The sequence below is a fragment of the Zalophus californianus genome, chromosome 2 (genome assembly GCF_009762305.2).
Source record: "Zalophus californianus isolate mZalCal1 chromosome 2, mZalCal1.pri.v2, whole genome shotgun sequence".
Taxonomy (NCBI): Eukaryota; Metazoa; Chordata; class Mammalia; order Carnivora; family Otariidae; genus Zalophus; species Zalophus californianus.
The window spans coordinates 72,140,658-72,167,998 of NC_045596.1; the positions used below are offsets into that span (position 1 = coordinate 72,140,658).

The 27,341-nt window shown below is 35.8% G+C and overlaps 1 protein-coding gene across 8 annotated transcripts in view; it reads right to left on the bottom strand.

Moving 5' to 3' along the window:
- FAM13A (family with sequence similarity 13 member A) overlaps positions 1–27,341 on the bottom strand; it is a 369,758-nt gene that overhangs the window by 158,087 nt on the left and 184,330 nt on the right. For all 8 annotated transcript variants that reach the window (XM_027600469.2, XM_027600471.2, XM_027600470.2 and 5 more), the window contains one exon: positions 19,629–19,715. In XM_027600469.2, the coding sequence (XP_027456270.1) occupies positions 19,629–19,715 (87 nt within the window). The remainder of the gene's footprint in view (positions 1–19,628; positions 19,716–27,341) is intronic.

A 27,341-nucleotide genomic window follows, 5' to 3' on the forward strand; every position in this document is an offset into this window, starting at 1 on the left:
ACAACTTGATAATTGTTTGGATGTTTAATTATCGAAACGAATACAGGTGTGTAAATTTTTAATATCCATCAAATGACATATTTAAGATTTTATATTTAACTATATGGAATTTTATATAAAAAGTAAACAGATATTGAACTCTAATGAACTTTATACTCAAGTATTTAGAGGTGAAGTATATGGATATATATGACTTAAATTGAAATACATCAAACATAAAATGGATTAAAATATGGATAAAGGATGAATATATAGATCCACATATAATAAATACACAGAGTAAAATGTTAATTATATTCTGTGTGAATTAGTGTATGTGTGCTCACTGTAAAAAAAAATTCTACTTTCTATCTTAAAATTTTCATAAAATATTGGGAGAAATATATAAATAAGAAATCAATGTAGTTTTATTCACATTGATTCCTAATATACCAAATCTGGTTTTCTGAAAACATATTCTCTGGTAAAAGGAACCAAGCCTCCTTGGAGAAATGGCTAATTACAGGTCTGTGACAGAACAAGTATAAGGTAAGCTCAAGATTAATGAGTACATATTAGAAGTACACAGAAGCCAGTTTGAAAAGTCTCCCACAGGAAATGTGGAATATTTTAAACAACCAATAAGCAAAAGGCTGATAATTCATTGAATTATAAAAGAATCCATGAGTCCATGATAATAGTAAAAATACAACAGGGGTGGGATGGGTGACACTATTCTTTACAGATGGTAATAAATATAGAAGAAATACTAGAATTAGAAAGTTTGCATCCCCAGCAAAATAAATGATTTAAACAAGGATCATCAATATATGCTTATGACATTATTATGTAAGTGGTGCTGGACAATAGGATATTCACTCGGTGTCTAAGAATACTTATCACACATGGAGAAAAGTCATTTTACAATAGAGAGATCTGGCAGACACTACCTCAATCAAACTTAGCCTCATCAAATAATGAAATATGTAAACATTATATGTTTCCTATTGTAATGCAATGGGAAGCACAAAACAAAAAGATTAACTTCTATTGTATGTAAGTGATGAATCACTGAATTCTATTCCTGAAACCAATATTGCACTGTATGATAACTAGAATTTAAATAAAAATTTGAAAAAAAATTAAAGTTAAGAAAAAAAAGATTAACCTCAATCTACTAATGAAGAAACAGTAAAAACTCTAGACTGTGGGGCATTTCACAACAGGAGCTGGTAAATTATTTCTGTACAGGCCCAGAAAGTAAACATTTTAGGCTTCATAAGCTGTAAGGTCTCTGTTGCAACTATTCAACTTTGTGTTGTGGTATGAATGGGTGTGGCTGCGTTCCAATACGACTGTATTTACAAAAAACAGATGGTGGGTTTTGACCAATGGGCTGTAGTTTGCCCATCTCTGTTCTGTCCCATGATAATTGTCTGTGAGTCTGGGAAAAAAAAGTCAATATCAGGAAAGGAAAAAAAAAAGGCAGAAAGCTACATGGCAATAAAACTTGATGTTTGATCCTTGATCTGATTGGACTATAAAGACATTTTGGGGACAAATGGGTAAATTTGAATAAGGACTAAAAATTACATTTATTTATTGTATCCATGTTAATTTCCTTCAGTACAATAATGGGATTAAGATAATGTCCTTGTTTTTAAAAGACATATGCTAAAGATATATCTGAAAATTGTTTTCAAATAGAAGAGATAAAGAAGATATAGCAATATGTTAAAAGCAAAATAAGCTATCTACTAATCTGTGTTCATCAATAAAATGGGTATGTAGGAGAAAAACCACAGCAGTTCACTGGAAAGAAAACAAACAGCTCAAATGTCAACACACAATGGAAATTTTCTTGAAAACCATAACTACTTTTGGAAACTTCAAGGAATATAACATTTTATTTTACCCAAAACCACTTTTAAAGTTTTCAAACATATAAGTTCAATTTTGCCAAGGGTGTTAAAATACTAACACCAAACTGGTCTTGTCTCCATTTTCAAATCTTGAAGAAAGAATGATTCCCAGGCAGCCTTTAATTTTTGCTAAGGTCTAATTGATAAACATGATACTATGCTTGTATTTTCCCTGTCAAAGTCTGTAATGAATCTTCAGTCAAAATATTTTTATGTTAGTCTTAGCACTTTATGAGAGAAGTTCCCAACATTTTCTCAAAATATCCCAAACTAAACTCATCTTCCTCTTAGCCCTCAAATAAGCTTTTCTTCCTTTAGTACTCTTGTTGATGAAGGCAAGAAACATCTACCCACTCTGATCTGGAAGGCATTCCTCTGAGGCTTTTACCTATTTACCTTCTTTTCCTTCCTATCACTTTTGTTTAGGCCTTTCTTATGTGTCATTTGGACTGTATCTTCCTACCTTTTAAAGATTTTATTTGTTTGCTTGTTTGTTTGAAGAGAGAGAGGGAGAGAAAGAGAAAGAGAGAAAATGAGAGGGCGCATTTGGGAGCACATGGGGAGGGAGAGGGAGAGAAGAATCCCAAGCAGACTGTGCTGAGAGCAGAGCCCAACACAGGGCTTGATCGCATGACCTGAGATCATGACCTGCGCTGAAACCAAGAGCTGGACGCTCAGCCCACAGAGCCACCCAGGCGCCCCTAGCTTCCTACTTTTTAATCCACTATGTCTGTTGACAGGGGTGATCTGAGCTTATTCCCTGTTTAAAATTGTTCAATGGCTTTCTACTTCCTATAGTCTATAGGAAACTCTTCAGACTCTTTAGCATTGCATAACTACACCAGACTACTGCAGGTCATTTCCTGCCACTTCCCTAGACACACTATACACAGTAAGACCAAGATTTTTCAAGCCTATAAACAGGAACATTCTGTTCTATACCTCCCTTGTACACTCTTATCCGTTTATAAACACGTCTTCTTAAAACATTTAAGTTCTATCTTGGCTATTCAGTATAAATATAATTTCTCCATGACTTCAACATAGGCAAAGTGGTAGTCGCCTGCCTTCTTCTTAGTTTGCATATTACAATACAGAGAAGATTATGTTTCCTCATTTGTGCACCAAAGTGATCTATACGCTAATGATTCTTAAATTTGGACCTCTGCCCAGTCTTTTCTTCTAAGTTCCAAACCTATTTCCAACCATCATCTTCAATTAACATCTCCATTTGGAAGACAGTGAAACTGAAGCAGAGAGCTTACAGAGCACACAATGGCACACAGGTTCAAATGCTTAGGTATATGGTCTCCAACCAGCTCATTCCCCAGACCAGGAACCTGAGAGTCATCTTTCACACTTCCCTTTCCCTTCATCTCTCACACCAAATGCATCACCGAGTTCTAATTCTGTCATTAATAACAATCTCAAATAAGTCTACTTTTCTTCATCTCTATTCACTCCAGGCTTCCATAAATTATTGCTTGGACAACTGCAATTGCTTTCTAATTGGTTTTCCCATTTCCACTTTTGCTCTCTCCTGACTGTATTCAGCACATAGGAACCAGATTTATATTTTCTAAACATAAATGTGGTTATAGTTTTCTGTATTTAAAGCATATCAATGGTTTACAATTTCATTTTGGTGAAATTTCCAATGTCTTAATAGACTATAAGGGCCTTTCTTTAGCTTTATGTGGAGATACTCTCTGCATCTCTCAGAGGGCTTCAGACTCCTCCCAGTGGCCAGGTTCACTTCATCTAGCCCCAGGGCCTTCTCACACTATTATGAAGTTTGAAATTCTCTTCCCCAACACCTACTCTCACTCCTCTTTGGTCCCAAAAGAAATGTTCACTTCCCTCAAGAGGTGTTCCCTGATGAATCAGCTTAAGTCAGGTGCCCTTGTTACATGCTGCCAGGGCACTCTATTGTCCTTCCTAGCAATTTACACAGTTTGCAACCAAATATTTGAATGTTATTCTACATTCCTCGCTAGGTTGAAAACTCCATGTATCAAGTTCAATATCTAAATGCTCAGCTTCTAGTTCAATGCCTGCTGTAAGACAGACAATTAAATATTTTGAAAAAAATAATAATTCAAGCTAAAATAACACAGGCTCAATGCCTGGTAACAAAGAGAAGAAATAATCAAAACAGACATAGCTCAGCATGAAATGACCAAAAGGACTAACATCAGAAGGTGGACAAAATTTAGAATATGTAAGCAAAATAACTATGGGCCAAGATGCAAAAGAACCAATTGTAGTAATATAATTTATGTATTTACATTATCTCCAATTATGCCAATTTTCAAAACCCAAGATTAACTCTAAACTGAGATTTTGGTATCTAAATTTATGTTTTTATCCTGATCTTATGATCTAACACAAATTATTTCTCTTTGCTTTCTTCTTCCCTAAGGACACAACATTTCTGTTGTGAAAATGAACAGTAATGACTAAAATTTAAACTTTAGTAGCAAAAGCAATCTTGAAAAAGAAAAGTAAAGCTGGAGGCATCATAATTCCTGACTTCAAGTTATATTACAAAGCTGTAGTAATCAAAACAGTATGGTACCGGCACAAAAACAGACACATAGATCAATGGAACAGAATAGAAAATCCAGAAATAAGCCAACAATTATATGGTCAATTAATCTTCAACAAAGTAGGAAAGAATATCCAATGGCAAAAAGATGGTTTCTTCAACAAATGGTGTTGGGAAAACTGGACGGCAACATGCAAAAGAGTGAGACTGGGCCACTTTCTCACACCATACATAAAAATAAACTCAAAATGGATTAAAGACCCAAATGTGAGACATGAAACCATAAAAATCCTAGAAGAGAATACAGGCAGTAACTTTTTGACACCGGCCTTAGCAATCTCTTTCTAGATATATCTTCTGAGGCAAGGGAAACAAAAGCAAAAATAAACTATTGGGACTACATCAAAATAAAAAGCTTCTGCACAGCAAAGGAAACAGTCAACGAAACTAAAAGGCAACCTATGGAATGGGAGAAGATATTTGCAAATGACATATCTGATAAAGAATCAATATCCAAAATATATGAAGAACTACAACTCAATACCCAAACAACAAATAATCCAATTAAAAAGTGGGCAGAAGATATGAAGAGATATTTTCACAAAGACATCCAGATGGCCAACAGACACATGAAGAGATGTTCATCATCACTTGCCATCAGGGAAATGCAAATCAAAACTACAGTGAGCTATCACTTCACACCTGTTAGAATGGCTAAAATCAACAACACAAGAAACAACAGGTGTTAGCAAAGACGTGGAATAAAAGGAACCCTCGTGCACTGTTGGTAGGAATGCAAACTGGTGTAGCCACTCTGGAAAACATTATGGAGCTTCCTCAAAAAGTTAAAAATAGAATTACCTTACCATCCAGCAATCGCCCTACTGGGTGTTTACCCAAAGAAAACAAGAACACTAATTCAAAGAGATACATGCACCCTATGTTTATAGCATCATTATTTACAATAGTCAAGATATGGAAACAGCTCAAGTGTCCATCAGTTGATGAAGGGATAAAGAAGAGGTGGCGTCTATACACACAATGGAATATTATTCAGCCAGAAAGAAGGAAATCTTGTTATTTGCAATGACATGGATGGAGCTAGAGTATAATGCGTAGCGAAATAAGTCAGTCAGAGAAAAACAAATACCATATGATTTCACTCATATGTGGAATTTAAGAAACAAAACAAACAAGCAAAGGGGAAATAGAGAGAGAGAGGCAAACCAAGAAACAGACTCTTAACTATAGAGAACAAATTGATGGGAGGTTGGGGGGGGGATGGAAATGGGAGAAACAGGTGATGGGAATTAAGGAGTGCAGTTGCTGTGATGAGCATCGGGTGTTGTATGCAAGTGCTGAATCACTATATTGTACACCTGAAACTAAGAAAACATTGTATGTTAACTAGAATTTAAGTAAAATCTTAAAAAAATATACAAAAAATAAAAAATAAAAACTTAAAATGAAAAATCCCCCAAAACAACAAAAAAATAAACCTACGGAGTAAATAGTTTGGAAAGTACAGTATACTATTCTGTAGTATGAATGAAACAGGGGAATAAAAACAACTTTGCCCAATGTCAGACTAATATCCTAATACAGAGTAATGTAATACAGAATTTTTCTTATTGGTTATTCTGTTCTAAAATCTATTCAATAGACCATAGGCAGATTAATCTTAATAAACCCTGACCCTCTGGTCATGTCACTTCTTTTAGTCACAAACCTTTCATTACCAATATTTTTCATACAGAATTAATTCACATAGCTACTTAAGAAAAATACTAAGATTGCAATTGAGAGCTAAAAGTACCTTACACTGAAAGATACTTCATAGAAGAGAAAATGTAAATCATACAGAAATACATGGAATTCCATTAGTAATAAATAAAGAATGTGATTTAGAACTGGGTCTTATTTTTCTGTCCTCCTTGCTCACAAAGGTAACATCTAATGTTGGTAAGGATATGAGCAATTGGCATTCTTATATTTTCCAGCGGTTGTGTAAATTTTTATAACTCTTAAGTAAAAATTTAACTTAGCGATAGGTTTTAAGGGCCATAAACATATAACTTTTGAACTACTGAATTCACTTTTAGCAGTATATCCTGTGGATATAATTCTAAGAAATAAAGCTCATACTGAATGGTATTTGTCCAAATAGTACTTATAATATTGAATAATAACACCAAAAACATCTGGAATACAAAATATGACAATGATCATCACTGTTATTATGAAGCCTTACCAACACAGAGGATGCTTATAACAATACATTAAGGGAAAGTAAAAGAAAATTGCTTTTAAAATAGGAATATATCTGTCTCAACTATATCCACATACATGTAGGAAAAGATTGCTTTAAGAATCTTCTCTAGCATTTATAGAGCTATTTAATGCCTATAAATTCTGGGTACAAGAGTCCCCAACAAACAAGTAGATTTTCTATCTGCATGTGATAGCATGGGGCAATGAATAAACATCTGTTATCACAATGAACAAAAAGTCCAAACTCTCCAGGCCTGATGATATGAAACTAGTATTAATTTCCCATAGCAATAGCCACCTTGTAGGTAAGGTGTTAAATTCCTAGGATACTCCACTAAAGTCTATTTAGCTTATTATATTGAGAGTATGGTAGGCTAGTGTGATAGAGTGCTGTATATCATATGCTTAGTTGACATGTAAAATGGTTTTCAGGATGGCTGATGAGAGTAAGCTGTGTGCAATTGGATTTCTTCACATACAAAACATGTCTAATACTGGTATCAAAATAACAGCTGTCAACATGGAGAAAAATACAGTCACTACAAAACTAGTTCAGAGCTTTCACACGTAAGAAAGACTGAGTTATTGGTTAAGAAGTAAAATAAGAAGAAAAAAAAGATAACTTTCACTAAGTCCCATATGCATACTCCATGACCCAGGCTATATACCAATTACTTACATATGTTATCATTCATTCTCACAACTACTCTGCAAAGGAGGTAGTATAATACAATGTAGCATATAGGACTACAGTGATGGGAGGCAATATGAGGGTAAAGAGTTTGAGCTTCAGGATCAAATATCATCTGGCACTTTTCTATACCACCTTGGGAAAGTTAACTAGGCTAAACCTCCATTTTCTCATCTATAAAGAAGGAAGAAAAATGCAGTAGACTGACTCCTGTTTACCAAAGATTGGTAAAGTTCCCTCCAGATGCATCCTACAGTTGTATTTCCTGTCCCCATTGTGACTGGGTTGGGTAATGTGATTAGTTCTGGGCAATGAATTATGAGCAAAAGTGATAGAATTACTTCTGGGCCAGAGCTTTTAATTGTCAGTGCAAGATTCTATAGGACCTGGGCGCCTGGGTGGCTCAGTCATTAAGCGTCTGCCTTGGGCTCAGGTCATGATCCCAGGGTCCTGGGATCGAGCCCCGCATCAGGCTCCCTGCTCTGCGGGAAGCCTGCTTCTCCCTCTCCCCCTGCTTATGTTCCGTCTCTCGCTATCTCTCTCGCTCTGTCAAATAAATAAATAAAATCTTTTGAAAAAAGATTCTATAGGACTCTTTCTTTTTCCTCGGGCACAGTCACTGGCCACATTTGAGAAGGGCCGCTCTGTCAGTGCGGGTTGCTGGGTGACAAGCTGAAGCAGAGCCCCCTTGTCAATCTAAATTGGGCAGGCAGCATAAGCAAGAAATAAATGTTTTAAGCCACTAGGATTCTGGGATTGCTTATTATTGAGGTGTAACGAAGGCTCTATGGACTGATAAAGGTCATTTCTATCCTATAGTGTTGTGATGATTTAATGAAGTAATATTAGAAGTATTTTCCACAATGTCCAGCATAGAGTAAATAGTGTCAGCTACATCATGATTATGTTATTATCTTTTATAAATTAGAATACTGAGATATTAAGTATTCTGCAATGTACCTAAGGATACACTACATTAAATGACAGAGTTGCTTCTGTAAGACTATAAACCAGAAATCTTTTCATTAAAATCACCTTTTTCTTGTCATGTGACCTAGCAAAAAAATAAAAGCCCTCTTGTAATTATCTTTTTGTTCATATATGTGCCTTTTTTGTTGTTTCAAAAACTTCTCTCTGTTACAGAAGAACTGATTTTCTTTTGTTCTCTAAATTTGTTTCCTTTTAGTTTGCTGTTCATTTAATAAATTTTATCACATAGCATGGCAATCGTTATGCAAGATTTAATAATCAAACACCTCTATAGTTTGGCTGCAACCTGTCTTTCAGAATTTATCTTCTGCTACTTCCCTTCCTGAACCTTCTGCCCATAGTCTATAAATCTTACAGAACACAGGATGCTCATTTTCTCCTTTAATCTTTGTTTTGCCACTCCCACTGAAATCCTTCCTCTGTTCAGTTGTCCAGTTCTTTTTAAAAAATTGACTTAAATTCTCTCTCTTCTACAAAGCCAGCTGTAATCAATTTCATAGCACATACGGTCTATTTTACTTATTTGAAACATAATTTCATAAGATTTTATAAGATAGTTGTGTACTTCAGGGGAAACTGTAAAGCCTGGAAACTGTATTCTGGGAATCCCTTGCCACTAGCGTTCTGGTTAATTTCTTCCAATGAGGAATTCTCCTGAGATCTGGAAGGCAGAGGAAAGGATGACCTACTTTGGGTATAATAACTAGCTCACAGAACTGCCCCAAAGCAATTAGATCAGAATCAATTACATTGTCACATTTTTGAAGGAATTTACTGTCAATTCCTTCAAACCACATTTAACAAACGAACAAACCATCACCCCTACCATGAAAACACATCAGCCCAGACTTAGGAAAAGTCTCTGCTGTTCAAGAGTTAAAACAATCTCTGAGTCACCAAACTTCCTCAAATAGACAGCAAGCTATAGCTTAAGACACACTCCCTATACCCACTCCAAGGGCAATAATGAAAAGGAGGGGATTCTAAAATGTGAAGGCAGTAGCCAGAGAAAAAACAGACAATGGAGTTCCTTGCAGAAAGCACAATCTAAGCCTAATCAAAGCACCTTCACGGCTTCCTGTGCATGTGTACGTACTGGTGTGTGAACGGGACTATGTAGTGTCCCATTTGTATATGGATGTGTGTGTGGAGAGAGGGACAGTCTATCTTTTTACTTCACAGATTCTCAGATCAAGAGGAACCATGTCTAGCTCTGACAGAGTACTGATACATCACCCAGAAATTTTAGAGCTTGAGCTCGTTGGAGTGACTGGTTGGTTCTCTGGAGTTTCATCCTTGCAGAAGGATTGACTGTGTTTTCTGTACAGTAAGAGAAATGGAAAAATCTATTTGGCAAACAGAAGGGTAGGCTGGGGTAACAATAATGCTATGTATTCCCCAACTCCTATTTCACTTTCCTCTTCCTGGGCACATTGGAAAATTACATTTAGCAGATTCCCATGGATGTTACTGCGTTCTGAAATGTGAGTAGAAGGGACAGGTGTTGTTTCTGTGCTGAGGTGGTTAAATGCCTGCGAACTTTGCACATGCTTCTTCTTTTCTTTGTTCACTGCCGATATTAGAACCAAACACTCTTTAGAAGACATAGCTGAAGGACGGAAGCAGCCTGTGTGTGATATGAATCACTGCTTTGAGGCTTGCTGCTTACAAATTCCTCCCTACCTCCATCAGACAATGACTGGAGTGGGAAATAAACTTTTTAAAATAAATCCAGTGGTTATAGGGATTTTTGTTATAGCAGGTAGCATTAATAACTTCAATTAGAATTTGGTCATAATTGTAGAATAAGGCAAATGGGAAAAATGGAACAAAAAGGCCAGTGAGATCTTTAGGGTCAGTGAAAAATCAAAGAAACCAGGCTAAACCTTGATTGTTTGCAAAAGAGGATGGTGAACCCAAAGGCTGATCTGAGATTCGAAAGTCATTCTAGCACATGTTATGTTTTGCATGTCTAGTCTCCAACCTAGTTCCTTCAGGTAGGAGACAATGGCTTTGCAAATTTGTATCCTTATCACCTGGCACAGAATGTAATGATGAAATAGCCAACACTTCAGGGTGTTTATCAAAGCAGGGCAGATAAGCAAGAGGAGATGTTTCAGGCTGGAGAAGAAGGTCAGGGATCAGGTGTGTAAAGCCAGTCTTAGCAAGTTGGGTACTCAGGACTATGAGACCAGGCTGGCTATATAGTAGATTCCATGGGAGTGCTAATCTACAGATGTTCTCATAAGGTGTTTCTTTTCTTTGGCCTATAATTACAATTGTGTATAGTATCTGGAAAGAGGAGTTAAGTGAGCCAAATTACTGGATTGAGAGATAAGGTAGGTACACCCAGATACACCATATTTTGCATTATTATTTAAAATAAGTATTTAATCCTGTATTATATTCTTACTTGATTATATAAAGTATATATTTTTGATTATATAATGATATATATAATGTACAATGATTATATATATACACTTGATTTTCTATATATATATATAAAATAAAATATCACAAAACACAAAAAAAATATGATCCAAATAATTGAAATCTACTGGTCATTAATTCTAAAGAGATTCCAAGAATTCTTCAAATAGTTCAGTGGTGACTTAGGAAATCAAATAAAGAATATGCTTATAATAAATAAAAGATTTAATCATAGATATAACTCTAATGATAAATGAACAAAATTATTTATTTTGTTAACTCTCATGCTGCTGGGCACTGAAGGGATAGCTTTGCAAAGTGATTTCCTAAGATAATGGAAGAGGCAAAAAATAAACAGAGAATGTTATCATCCAACACCTATCAGGGAGATGGCAAGATGCAAAGCATTTTCTATCTAGTAAAATAAACATATATTCATACATACAAACATATGGGAGCAGAAAAAGCAGATGGAAAATTATTTTAAGAAAAGCTCAAGAGAGATTAAATCAGGAAAAGATACATAAAAAACTCAAAGTCTTAAATTCCAGATATAATTATGTGTTTAATGGTTATTGAACCCATTCCAAATGAAAAAATGTACTAAATTTGACTAGTTTCTTACAAAAGCAAATTTCCCATAACCACACACACACTCATTGCTTTCATATAAAGTAAGAGAAAAAATTGATTAATTCATTTGTTCATTCTCAAGTATTTATCAATGGTTCACTACGTGTCTGGCATTGGGAAAATATTACCAAAAAACAAAACAAAACAAAACACACAAAAAGGAAGGAAGGAAATGACATGATCCTAGAAAAGAGTTCTCGAATATAATAAAGGACACTCAACACATCAAAGAAGGCTTTTAGTAAACAGAGCAAATACACTCAAAAGAACAGATCATCAAGCTTCAGTATCAAACCACACAAAAAACATATTTACAATATATGGTTATGGAGGAAAAGTTGACAGACATTAGAAAAAAAGATCTACCTTACGAATAATAGATACAAAGAAGAAAGGAAGGAAAAATAAGAGATCAATGAAATAGAAAATAATGATACAACAGAGGATCAACAAAACTAAAATCTGGTTTGTTGCAAAGACTAATAAAGTCTCTGGCAAGCCTATCAAGAGCAAACAGGAAAAAAGGTCCCAAAAGATAATATTAGACATGAAAAAAAGTTTATAACTACAGATAAAATAAAGATTTTAAAAGTCAGAGGAAACACTGAAATACTTTATGCTGGTAAATTTAGGTAAAATAGTAATATTCCAGAAAATATAACATCAAAACTAATTCAGAAAAAACAGAAAACATGAATAGGAGCATTAAAGATACTGAATCAGTAGTTAAAAATCAACTTGCCAAAACAAATTTTAAAAATAAATTAAAAAATTAAATTAAAAATTAAATAAAATTTAAAAAATTAAATGAACCAATAAATCTCACCAGGCCCAGTTTTATAGATACATTCTGCCAAATATTGAAGGAATTGATAATCCTGATCTTAACTATTTCAGAGATTAGAAAAGACTCTCCTCCCCTCATTTTGTTAGAAGAATAAAACCTTTACACCAAAAGCAGATAAAATATGGATGCAAAAATACTAAACAAAAGAGCAGCTATCCAAAACTTGCAAGGTATGTAAAAATATGTACCAAGGGCACCTGGGTGGCTGTCAGTTAAGCGTCTGTCTTCGGCTCTGGTCATGATCCCAGGGTCCTGGGATGGAGCCCCCCCCATTAGGATTCCTGCTCAGCGGGGAGTCTGCTTCTCCCTCTATCCCTCCTCCTTGCTCGTGATCTCTCTCTCTCTCACACTGTCTCTTAAGTAAAGAAATAAAATCTTAAAAAAAAAAAAAGTTTAAAAAGAATTGGTACCAAGATCAGCCTTGGAACTGATTTGTTCCAGTGACGCATGATCAGTTTAAGTTTAGAAAAATTTTCAGTATATCTCCCCCCACAAGAAAAGAATAAATGGGAAAAACCATGCAATTATCTTTATAGACACAAAAGAAAACATTTGCTAAAATTTAACTTTCACATAAGATAAAGATTCTAAACAAACTATAAATAGAAGGGAACCTCCTTCAGCTTACAGAGCCTATCTAACAAACACAGCAAATATTATAAACCTAATTAAGTGTATATGTGAAGAAAGACCTATAATGAAAACATGCTGACACTAACTACTCTCAGATGAAACAAAAGCAATTAATTTGTTCATTTTCAAGTCTTTATTGAAGGTCTGTTATGTGCCTGGCTTTGTGAAAAAATTTCAAAAAAAAGTAAGAAAAACAAATATGCCATGATGATACTTAAAAGTCAAATGTAGAAACTTCCCCTTAAAATCCGGAAGGAATTCAAGAAGGCATGCTATTGCCATTTCTATTTAACCTTCAGAACATAGTACAAGAAAAAAGAAATTAAATAATTAAAGGCATGCAAAAAAGTAAACAGGCTCATTATTTCCAGATGATATGACTGACTGTCTACAAAGGAAATAAAAGAGAAGTGATCAACAAAATATTAGAACTAATGAGAATTTGGCAAGGCTTCTAAATATAAAAGACAACAATAAAAATTAGTTACAACATTAAATATCAGCAACAAAGTTTGAAGACATCATAAGTATTTCACTTATAATATCTACAAAATGTGGGCTACCTAGGACATTTAAGAAGAAAATTACATTTAAAAAAAAAATTAAAAGACATTAAAGAGGTCATGAACAAGTGGAGAGTTCCATGCTGGTCATGAATGGAATACCAATTCTCATGAAATGGCTCTATCAATTCAGTTTAAAAAAATTTTTTTTAAAGATTTTATTTATTTGATAGAGAAAGACACAGTGAGCGAGGGAACACAAGCAGTGGGAGTGGGAGAGGGAGAAACAGGCTCTCCACCGAGCAGGGAGTCCTATGCGGGGCTCGATCCCAGGACCCTGGGATCATGACCTGAGCCGAAGGCAGACACTTAACGACTGAGCCACCCAGGCGCCTCAATTCAGTTTAAATTCTAACTAAAATTTCTCATGAAACTTGACAATATTCAACTGCAAAAGCAATAGACCAAAAATAATTTTCAAGAAGGGAAACAAATTGAAGAAACTTGTTCTCCCAGATATCACTAATAAGAATACTGTGGTAATGACATGAGATAAACAAATAGAGCAACTAATAACACAGCCCCAAAACACACATAAAACATTTGACATATAATAGAAAGGAAATTTCAAAAAGTGGGGAAAAGATGAACTATTGAACAAATATGCTAAGTTGATTGATTTTTTTATATATAAAATCAGATTCCTACTTTATGCTTTACACAGAATTCAACTTCAGATGGATTAAGACCAACATATATGCTAAGCAAAATTTAAAACCTTTGGAAAACAATAAAAAAGACTTTCTTAATGACCTCAAAATATGTGAGGATTTCTCAAACAAGATGTAAAAAACACAAAAACTAAACACTAATTAATTTGACATTAAAATAAAAAGCTTTTATACATTAAAAGGTGCCATACTCAGTATAACAAGAAAACTACAAAATTGGGAGAAAGTATTTGAGACACATATAACTGACTACAGGTAACAAACTCATACAGATTACTCAGAAAAAAGCAAACAACCCAATAATAAAATTGGCAACGACAGGAGAAAGTAGTACACAGATTAATGATCACAGATATGACCAATGCTTAATGAACACATGAAAAGCTGTCCCAAAAAATTAATCAGGATAGACTACATTATAGCAAAGGTACAAATTAACCCAGAAATCTGAGTGGCTTAATAAAACAGGTTTATTTCTCAGTCATTACACAAATCCAGTGCAATTTGACAGGAGGCTCTCCACTTCATAAAAGCCATTAAAGGGCCCATGCTCCACTATCTAGTTGCCGTACTGTAAGAAAGGGCTAGAGAATTATGCACAATTTTTGAATTCTCTGCCCTTGAAGGCACACTTGTCATTTCTGCTCACAGCCTACTGGCCAGAAGCCATTGGCTGACCTCAGCTAATTGCAATGGGGCTGGGAAACATTGGAGAAACACATGGGTATTCAGTGAATAATAAATGTCTCTGACACAACTAGAAGTTAGAGAAGTCCAAATTAAGGCAACAAGATACATCTCACACTCATTAGACTGGGGAAACAAGAACTCTGATATTAACAAGGGTTGGTGAGGATGTGAAAAATGGAAACAATCATCTGCAGCTGTTAAGCATGTAAACTGGTAAAAGTATTTGCAAAGTTGAGACAAGTTAAAGATGTACATATTTATGACTGTACTTCCCACGTGTGCATAAAAGGTGTCATGTGAAAATTATTTACTTAAAATGTTTGTAATAACAAAATATTGGAAATGATCTAAATATTGAAGATAACCTAAATATTGGAAAAACATGGAATGATACCTAAATAAACTGTCATATATTCTTACTGAAAGCAAATATTGATAGAGCATATTGAACAGAAAAAAAAGATCTACATTAAGTAATTAACATAGTGTCTGGCACTTGATCAATGTTAGCAATAAATATCACTATTACTTCTACTATTACTTTTATTAGAAAAATAAGGATGCAAACTAGCTTGATGCATGGAAATGCATAGTAGAAATAATGTTAACTGAAGAAAGAGAACATGAATTAGAATGCATACACTAATTAAAGCAATGTAAAATATATGCATGCCCATTAACAATATTTTATTTATTTTTTGAAAAGATTTTATTTATTTATTTGACAGAGAGAGACACAGCGAGAAGGGGAACACAAGTAGGGGGAGTGGGAGAGGGAGAAGCAGGCTTCCCATGGAGCAGGGAGCCTGATACGGGGCTCGATCCCAGGACCCTGAGATCATGACCTGAGCCAAAGGCAGACGCTTAACTACTGAGCCACCCAAGTGCCCCCCATTAGTAATATTTTAAAAATAACTTAGAAGCTTGGTAAAATTTAATGCTTATTACTCTTTCTATTAATTTGCTTACTGAAAATTATACTGCCACTAAATTTTCTCAAAACCCTACATTATTTAAAATTTTTAGTTTACTTTGTTAACAGACATAGGCATTTTAAAAAACATTTAAAGAACATAGAACTGGAACAACTATTCTCATTATTATTATTTTTTAAAGATTTATTTATTTGACAGAGAGAGACACAGCAAGAGAGGGAACACAAGCAGGGGGAGTGGGAGAGGGAGAAGCAGGCTTCCCGCTGAGCAGGGAGCCCAATGCGGGGCTCAATCCCAGGACCCTGGGATCATGACCTGAGCCGAAGGCAGACGCTTAACAACTGAGCCACCCAGGCGCTCCACCTATTCTCATTATTGAGGAAAATCTCCATAAACAATTCATGATCCATGAAACCATTAACCTTTGAAAGAAAAATAATTTAACAGTTGCTTCTATTACAAAACAGTGTATTTGATAACTGCATTATCCTTATCACACATTTTATAGTTAATATAACTTTGCATATTAAAGGAAACCTCTAGGGGCGCCTCAGTTGTTAAGTGTCTGCCTTAGGCTCGGGTCATGATCCCAGGGTCCTGGGATGGAGCCCCACATCGGGCTCCCTGCTCGGCGGGAAGCCTGCTTCTCCCTCTCCCACTCCCCCTGCTTGTGTTCCCTCTCTCGCTTCGCTGTCTCTCTGTGTCAAATAAATAAATAAAATCTTGGGGGTGCCTGGGTGGCTCAGTTGGTTAAGCATCTGCCTTTGGCTCAAGTCATGATCCCAAGATCTTGGGATCGGGCCCCACATCGGCTCCCTGCTCAGTGGGGAGCCTGCTTCTCCCTCTCCCTCTGCCTGCAGCTCCCCTGCTTGTTCTCTCTCTCTGTCTCTCTCAAATAAATAAATAAAATCTTAATAAATAAAATCTTTTAAAAAATTTAAAAAATAAAGGAAACTTCTATAAAATGTTAAGAGAATCCAATGACTAACAGACTATTATGTGCTTGTAATTTAAATTTTTATCAGCACCGTTTTATCCACTGATAAAAGCCAGGAAGGAAAACAAGTAACCTTTTATTTTATACCTTCATCCTAGCACTGAATGAATCTGATATTCATTCTCATACAATGACCTGACCTTGAATTTTTTGCTGAGGTCAAGAACACAGGGACTACACTGGGAAGTCCAAAGCATGCCCCAACGGAAGAAAGAGAGAAGGAAAATAACTGTCTACCCTTAGTTCCCTGAATCCTATTCTGGGTTTATACTGTGATCAATGAATATGGGTTGTGACACTTGTTTAAAGCACCTGTATTTGGTAGAAACAAGACTGTCTTCTCCAGTCTTAAGTGTATTAGGTCATATGGAGCTGTGCCTTTCTATGTTCTATACCTCTTTATAAATCTATCTGATGTTCTCTTCTTTATCATCTATTCCAATTGTTTGCATACATCCTCTACACAGTATTGGTATTGGACAAGAAATGGTTATATGAATATGTCCTTGAGCTACCAGGGCTGGTGACCTTGCTCATCCAGGAAGCATCATGGCACTGTGAAATGGAGGTATCCTTTTTTTTTTTTTTTTAGTTTGGACTCAAATCAAGAAGTGGCTTTCCTACCTAAGGAAGAGAAATATAATCCTTCCTATTGCCTAAGAACAGTGACAACAACTGGCAGAGGGAACACAGATGGGGACAGATGGCTTAGACTAGAGAGACATCTCCTGAGTCAATGGACATATGCCATTTCTGGATTACCATTTTACATCCCTAGCCATATAGGGATCACAAATACTTAGCTGTCCAAGGCAAATACAGCTGTAACTAGAGATATCTGAGAAAGACAGCTAGCAGGCCAAATGGAGTAACATTAATACCAAGGATACACATCATTCTCATAGCTCGCTCAGTCACTCTAGAAAGGACACATCAACCATATTTTGAAGATGTTCTCAGCTTTAGCCTTCAAAGATCATCTGGAGGAAAAAAGATCTTAAGATAAAATCCTGGTGAAAGAGTTAGTGCTTTATAATCTCTTATAGCTCACATGCTCTGCCTCCTATCTGGGATTTGAAATTACAAGGATTTTAATCACCCATAAACTAAGCAGAGCTTAGTTTGCTCATGTAAATGTAAACTTGCTTATGTAAGGCCACCGAGAAGCTTAAATTAAAAACCAAAGCTTAACTAATGAAGTAATTTCTCTATTGGATTAGTTTGTTCAGGAACCATACAGTGAGACTGACAGGGGGTAATAAATGCACATTATTGATTCTGTACCTACCTGAAAAATTCCAAATAGGATTAATTTCATAAGAGTAAATCAATCCTGTCAAACAACTTTTATGACAGGTTTTGAGATTATCTTTATTTAGGAAGTGATTCATCTAGGGTCTCTTCACATAAAGGCAGTTACACCGATACATGGAATTAATAAGTAAATGCTACTTAATGATTTCCTTCCAATCCTACCCTTTTCAAGGTATTTGTTTACGAGTGTATTTTTTTACAATGAATTTTTATTAATTCACAACAAAATTTCTATTATACATTTGAATTAATTATATATAAGTTTGTAGACACAAGTATTTCAGAGAAAAAGATACAAAAAGTAGGTTGTATTTGAAAAGGAAAGCATGCTGGGTAGTTTGAATAATTTTCCAGAAAAAAAATCAAGGAATAGGTTTTGTAAAAAAGGGTTTTTTTATTTCTTTTAAAAAATAAACCAGACTTACTGTAATCAAGACACTAAACAATTAACTCAATACTTCACTTAATTTACCTTTTACAGAATTATTTTTATGGTAACTTGCAATTAAAAATCAGAGATTAGAATTCTTTTAAATTTTGCCTACAATGGACTCAGGAAAATTTGCTGAACTTTTTTTTATCCCCCCAGAATGGGGAAAAACAATAACTCTATAAATGTCATGGTGGCCAGTTAGGAATATTCTATATACCCAAGTAAATAGGAGAACTTCTACTTAAAAGATTAAAGATTAGGAAAGGAACTCTAAAATTAATGCAATAACTTTTCTGGTTGGACAAACAAATGATCAAAGAAATTTCCATGACAGAGTGCCTGGGTGGCTCAGTTGGTTAAGCGACTGCCTTCGGCTCAGGTCATGATCCTGGAGTCCCAGGATCAAGTCCTGCATCGGGCTCCCTGCTCGGTGGAGAGCCTGCCTCTCTGCCTACTTGTGCTCTCTATCTCTGTCAAATAAATAAATAAAATCTTAAAAAAAAAAAAAAGAAATTTCCATGACATATTTTGGGTTAAAGGGGTTTTTCTTTTCACTGACAAAACAATTATGTACATTTTGGATTTTTCTTAATAAGGAAAACAAAATTTTACACATTAGACTCTTTATTCTGTCATATATATGATCTTATTTCTTCCTGGTTAAAATTTACTTAATTGATTATGTATTTTTATAATTATGAAAAATCAATAAAGTGATTTCTATTTTGAAAAATTATAGTTGGACATTGTATTTTACCCCTCAAAGCAACCAAGGAAAGATCTACTATATTCGACTATTTCCTATGATGTAGGCGGCAAACAATTCTGATTTAGTAGAAGCAAAACCCTGTACTAAAAAATATCAGTCAAGTAAGAGGATTGTCTTGAAAATTTGGGGATGAATATCACTTTGGATTAAATGTACTAAATAAAAAGTGCTTTTTAAGCAACCAGGTCCAGAAATAAAAACAAAGATAAAACCTGAGGGAAATGCAAGAAACAAGAGCATGGAAGCATGAGAACATCAAGAGCCCTGCTAAATGTTTCTCATGGTAGCCCAAAGGAGTAGACAACTTACCCTGGTTTTGAGAGATGGTTTTTGCATGTCTCTTTCTAAGTCTTTTGTTATAAGGATGTTAGGTAATGCGTTCTTACAACTGGCCTCCTATAAAAGAAGTATAAAAGAAATATTAGAAACCAAAGAACATTACCCTAACTGGAAATTACAATGCAGTAAAAAGCAATTTTTATGGGAGACCAAGGCATTTCTGGATTGAACTATTTATATCAGAAACGACTGACATTTGTCATGAGGAATCAAAATATTTCCTTTCTTATTTTTCACCTACAACAGTGAAGTAAGATAAGATGGTGATGGAGTAGGTGTGGGACACACAGAACATATATATTCAGAGATGACCGTTAAGAATCTCATCTACACTCTCATGTCACTTACATATCCACAGACAGCCCCCCTCTTCTTTGGAGATTTAGGTAGTTAATTCTCCAAGATATCAACCACCAAACTTAGAGTTTCTTTTCCTACCACTTTTTACAAATGGGTTCTGATTATGTAAATACTTTTTCTTAAACAAATTCCTTCAAATACTTTAGCAAACCACTATTGAATAGTGATAGTTTCATACAAACATCCTGAAGAAAGATATCTGAGTATTTGTTTCCAAAATTACTAAGCTTCTAAGTCCTTGGTTCACACCAAAATAGCACTTGCAAAGCTAGCAGAAATTACAAGAAGGCAGCTCATATGGAATTGGATTTACTATTTCTTTTTACATGATAAATAAAAACAATAATAATCTCATTTTTAAAAATACAAAAAAATACATTTTTAAAAATACTCACTTATCAATAGCCACTAATTTGGATAAATTTTCCATAAGTGATTTCATTGCCAAGTTAAGAGAGATAAATATATATAAGGAAGATTACAGACAACAATAAAACTATGGAGAAAGTAAGTTCAATTTCTTTCACTTGGTCTATAACCTTGACCTCTGTATCATATTTCTTCCCTTATTTTTTACCTACTACAGTGAAGCTGTCCACCATCCATCACTCCATTATCTAAATCATGGATTCCCCCCCATTTACCTAAGGGTTAATTAATTATAGTCTTTTAAACAATATTTTAGTCAAATACTTTACATTATTACTAAATTTTGCTGAAATTTTTTTATTTCTAAAGAGAACAGTATATTATTAGGATAAAATGTCCCTAAAGAAAATACTACTACTACTTGCTACCAAAAAATACTTACTGAATCTTGGGATGTATGAGGCACTATGCTAAAGTCTTTGCATTAATGCCATTTTTGCCCCCTCCATAACCCTATTAGGATTAGGTACTATTATCATCATTCATTCCCCTTTTAAGGATAACATAAAATCTACAGAAGTAACTTGCCCAACATCACACGGGACTCAAAGATAGCTCTGTGTAAACTTATGAACTCATATCACCTTTAAATGAGATCTCCAATATCCAATACACTTGACATCTTAAGCCATTAGGTTGTAGAGCCATAACATTTTAAAACCAAAAGAGTTTTTAAAAATCAGCTAGTCTGCCCCGCTCCTCTAATTTTACAGATGGGGGACTTGAGGACATCTGAGATGATGCACCCAAGATCACACAGAGAGTGGCAGAGCTGAGACCCCTGCCTGGACCATAAGGCTGTATGTCGCACCTGTTCCCAGCTTTGTGCTAGGGAGAAATGTGACCAGACTCGGAGGGGATCAAGAGCCTCCTCTAAGCTGGGGGTAGCTGTGGGACTGCCAACACTCCCAGCTGCCTGTGGCCTCACGTACAGCTGTATGGAAGGACCCAAGGGTACATTTCTGAGCTCTCCAAATAAGCCTGCATTCCAGTCCTACCCTTTCCCACAAGTCACAACACCTGCCGGCGGTAAGCTGCTTACTGGAAATAGTGAATGAACCCATTCCCACTTCTGACTCACTGTGAGAGGGATAAACTATATCCAGCATGACATTTAGGAGATCCAAGTGATTAACTGTATAATCTATTGCGTAATTTGACTACACTGGATAATATAATTATGCTTAATCCTTATACCCCCTGTTAAAACTACTGGGATGTAAATGTTAGAATGTGATGAGAAGAAAAAAGGCTGACTCTTAAGGGAAACTAATAGGAATCTCTGACCTTTGTTTATGATTGTCTGAGTGTTTACAAATGCCTACAATTCTTTCTTCCTTATGCATAGGCTAAAAGGGACAGTGTTTCTTTATTACTCTTAACTCCCCACCCTGTCCCTGTGAAATCAATGAGTACAAGGCTGATAGCTTTTCCCCATAAAACTTTGAAAACCTTTTCTGAAAATTTTTATCTGAAAATGCCACTTAGATGAATTATGTTTAATTTTTGTTTTAGGACGTTACATTCCGACAACAGAGATTAAGTAAAATTTAGTAGTCAGGGCACTGAAGTGGCAGTCAAGAGATCTGACTTCTCATCCTGGTTCTCTAACCAACCAGCTATAGAACTCAGGCAGGCATTTTAACCTTTTGGACATCCCTTGGTTCAAGGATTTCTAAAACAAAGGCACTGGATTAGGTGAGCTCCAAGAAACTTTTCTGGGTCTTAAATTTCAAGATTTTCGGATTCTTTCAAGAAGAAGCAATATTTGTTGACAAAAAGGTAACCCACGACCTGTTCAGAGTTACATTCCCAATGCCCCACGAGACTGCTGCAAAGTGCTGGTGTCCACCCAGGAGGCTCCGGGGCCACAGAGGGAACATCTCCTGCAGGGCTAATGTTACTCAAATTTCTGGAGAAAAATTAATACATTCCACTAGTAGCTTAAATAAGTAACTGGAAATAATTTCCTGTATTTGTTTAAGACAGATATATTACGGAGTTAAGTGAGAAACATTTTTTTTTTAAGATTTTATTTATTTATTCATGAGAGACAGAGAGACAGAGAGAGAGAGGCGCAGAGGGAGAAGCAGGCTCCCAAGAAGCAGGGAGCCTGATGTGGGACTCGATTCCAGGACCCTGGGATCATGACCTGAGCCGAAGGCAGACACTTAACCATCTGAGCCACACAGGTGCCCCAGTGAGAAACATTTTCAAGATAAAACTTTTTTACAGTTATACCTTTATAAAGCCATTTACACTGGTGGGTATATACTTAAGAGAATTAAAAACAAAGGTCCAAACAAAAACTTGTAGACAAATAGTCATAGCAGCATTATTTATAATAGCCAAAAGGTGGAAACAACCCAAATGTCTGTAAAACAATGAATGTATAAAGAAAATATGATATAACTCACAATGGAATATTACTCAGCTATAAAGAGGACTGAAGTATGGATACCTGCTAAACATAGATTAACTTTGAAAACATTACGCTAAGTGAAAAAAGCCAAACATAAAGAGACATATGTTGTATGAATCCACGTATATACTGAATGTCTGGAATAAGGCAAATAGTGACAGAGTGGTGGCTAGAGGCTAGAGGGAGGGGAGGGATTCCTAATGGGTCCAGTCCATATGGGTTTTTTTTTTTTCAGGTGATAAAAATGTTCTGGAATTAGGTAATGGTTGCATAATTTTGTGAACATTCTTTTTTTTTTAAGATTTTATTTATTTATTTGACAGAGAGAGACACAGAGAGAGATGGAACACAAGCAGGGGGAGTGGGAGAGGGAGAAGCAGGCTTCCCACCGAGCGGGGAGCCTGACACGGGGCTCCATCCCAGGACCCTGAGATCATGACCTGAGCCAAAGGCAGATGCTTAACGACTGAGCCACCCAAGCACCCCCTTTGTGACCATTCTAAAAAACAATAAATTGTATATTTTAAGCAGGTTTATCTTATGGCATGTGAATAATATCTAATTATTTTTTAGTAAGTCATTTAAACCCCCACACTCCGAGGACAAAGGAAGAGACCTTGAGTTTGCTTGAACTCCTCCTTTTGAACTTCTTTGAAAAGGTTTGAAGGGGGAATGATTTGTGTTTGTTAAGTATTAAAGTGTATGTGGGCATAAAAATTCACTCAACAAATATTAACTGAACCCTATCATGTGTGGCATTCCAATGCTAGTCATTGGGGAAGGTAATGATAAACACATCAGACCCGATTACAGGGTATATTTATATTTAAACATTTCATCTGCTTAAATGACTTAATTGATTGCTCACTCTAATGACTTTTGTGCAATAACCAATTGTTTAAACCAGCTGTGTCACCTTGGTATCCTGAAAACACCATTTAAAAATACAATAGGGATGGAAAAAATACTTTATCACAGCTTTGTTGGCCTTACTATTCAACTACTAATGACATGAAAAAATGGACAAGTACTCACTGTTTCTTCAGCGGAGCACACTACTCCCACAGTTATTCACAGGCTTGTTCCTTATTTCATCCAGGTCTTTGTTCAATTTCACTAAAGAGGATTCCCTTCCTGGAACACCTTAACTAAATTGCCACTGCTCTCCCTCCCACTTAATGCGCTCTCTCTCCCTTCTCTATATTTCTTCATAGTCATCAGCAAAATATGACTTTAATACTTACTGATTCTAAAACTGATGGTTGCCATAGGGGAGGGAGTATGTGGGTGGGCGAAATAGGGGAAGGGGCGTGAGAGATACAGGCTTCTGGTTATGGAATGAATGGGAGTAAAAGTCTCAGCATAAGGAATATAGTCAGTGATACTGTAATAGTGTTGTATGAGGACACGCGGTAGCCACAGTTGTGGTGAACATAGCATAGTGTATAAACTTGTTGAATCACTATGTTGTACACTTGAAACTAACATTGTGGGTCAACCATACTAAGAAAAAAAAATTAAAAGAAAATATAGGTTCTCATTCTTTGTCCATCTCACCCTCTTCTGTGAGAGGACTGGGTCAGTCCTCCTTATGCATAGATCCACAGGGCTAGAACCATGAGCCCCTACTAGAACCTAGTAGGGGCTCAAGTGCTTAAGTGAATGGGTAGACCAAATGATTCAGTAATATCCCTTTTCTAACCTTTCACAATACCCTGGGCATTCTTCCTGTTTTCAGTTCTCTCCTTAATCAGCTTACATTTCATGATTCTTCATTCCTTTGCTAATACACTTAATTTTCTTCATCCTGTTTCTAATCATTGTATTCATCTGGAAAAAGTACAACCTTGGACAAATCTAGCTATATGCCTTCTCTGTGCTAAGAATTAAGCAAATGAAAGTGGTTGGGGGAAAAGTATAGAATTAGTTGACTGTTTTATGTTAAATTTATTATCATCAATCTTGAGTGAGTCCTCTCTAATGCATGGCAATTCTGTTATACTTCTTTAGTAACTCGACTTTCCACCCTCCAACATGACATTTCATGTCTTCTCTTTTCTCAAACCCCTTTCCATCCATTCTCACTTCATAGCTCATTGGGAAAACAGAAGACTGGAATAGATGCTACTCACTGCCTCACCATCAAATCTGCAAACATTCCATCCTTTCTGCCTTCCCTCCAGTTACAATGAAAGAGAAGATGCTGGTCCTATCAGCCATTCTCTCCACACACTCCCCACTCCTGGGGATCTTATCTCCTCTTATTTTCTCAAGGATTTCCCTCCCTCAATTATCCCCTCATTCCCTCTCTACTAGATGGTTCCCATTAATCACAAGTGTGCTCTGGAATTGTATCTTTTTGGTTTGTTTTTAAAACAAAACTTCCTTAATCTCATTTCTCCCACTAGTTATGGACCATTTCTTGGCTTTCCTTTATAGCTAACTCCTTCAAAACAGCTGTCATCACTATCTCTACTTCTTTATTTTCAAAGCCCTCAAATCTGTTTTGTTTTGTTTCTTATCACCACTCCGCAGAAAGTGATGAAACTGCCCCAGCTTAGTCTCTGTCTTACTCAGGTTCTTAGCAACATCTGATCCAGGTAACTAGTTATTCTTGAACTACTCTCTTCCATTAGCTGCCAGGACATCACTGGTAGGAAAAAAAAATTCCTATCTCACTGACCAACTCTATATAGTCTCCTTCGTTGCTGCTTCTCCACTATATATACAATCAAGTTACGTATCTATTGCTTATTGGCTTATTGTCTGTATCATTAACTACATAGAAGTTCTATGAAAGCAAATAATTGGTTTCCTTTACTCACTACTGTGACTACAATGCCATAGAAAAGTGCCTAGTAGAGTAAGAGCTCAATAAATACATGTTGAATAAATGGCTGAAGTTGGAATGACTCAAGAGTTGATATAAATTAGTCTTCCTTTCCCAAATAGTACAGTGATTTCAATCACTTTCATGGCTTTTAAATCAACCAACACACTAATGACTCCCAAATTCCACTTGTCTTTGATGTTTCTCCTGAGTTCACATCACTTTTATCTAACTGCCTACTTGGCAACTCTACTTGGCTGTCTAATAAGCTTCTAAACTTAGTATGTCCAAACCTGAGCTTATACTTTATCAGCAAAAAAAAAAATCTGTCAGTCCTTGAGTCTTCCCCTGATTAACAGATGGCACACAGTTGCTCAACCCAATGTCTTAATCTACCTTAATTCTTCCCTTTCCTGCCCACATCAAACCCACCATCAAGTGCAGTCAGTGCTACCTCCAAAATAAACTGGGATTTATTCATTTGTATGCACAAAGCCACCCCAGTCCTAACCATCACTGTTCACTTAAATTATTTCAATCATTATACCTTCCACAAGGCTTGTATATGTAAATGGGATGGTGTTACTCCTCTATCAAGGTCTTATCATTATTCCTGGACTAAAATTTAAACTCTTTGCCATAACCTACACAGCCCTGGCCCAGCTCTTCCTTACTTCTCTAACCTCCATCTCATACCATTTACCCTCTCCTTCACTATGCCTCAGTCACATTAGCCTTCTTTTATTCCAAGTCCCTTCCTACCTTCAAGTGTTCACTCTTTATGTTTTCTCTTCCTGGAATGCCTTTCTACCATCTTTTTTTTTTTTTTTTTTTTTTTTTTTTAGCACAGCTGGGGCGCCTGGGTGGCTCAGTTGGTTAAGCACAGCTGCTGCATTCTTATCCTTCAGCTCCTGTGTCACCTCCTCAGAGAGACCTTCTTTAACGATCCCATCTCAAGTGGCTGCCCCGACTGTGCTCTTATTAACCTGCTTTTTTAAAAATGCAGTACTTATTCAAAGTTGTAATTAACAATTTTATTTATATTTCTTTGTCTGTCACTCCCAGTAGACTTTGAGGTTCATGAGGTCAAGAATTTGATTAACGTATCCTCAGCATCTAGTTGGTATTTAATATGTATTTGTTAAATGAATAAACATAACAATGTCGACTTCTACATCTCCCATCCCATTAGTATTAATTTCCAGCCATTAAAGAAATGTGATGGATTTCTATGATATTAGAAATCCGATAATAATATATTTTCTTATAACCTAAAGTAATATAATGGTGGGTGAGGGTAGGTTGAAAAGAAGCTATTATGACAAGGAGGTAGCTGTCAGCTGTATTTGGTGTGCCGGGGTCCAAACCATAACAGGTGATTTGGTTAGATTTAGTGACAGGGAGAGCAGATGACAGAGAACAATAATGATATGATTACAAGTTGAGACAGCAATGTTGATATGATCACAAGTTGAGGTAATAGCCTGTGCCTGAGGCCTCCTATAGGAAAGAACATACACAACAGTGCTACTTTGCACATAACCAGAACCCAACTAATGAGACTGGCTGATTACAGACCACTCTTTACAATGCCATAAAACTCTCCTCTGCGACTTATCTCTATCTGTAAAATGAATCTTAA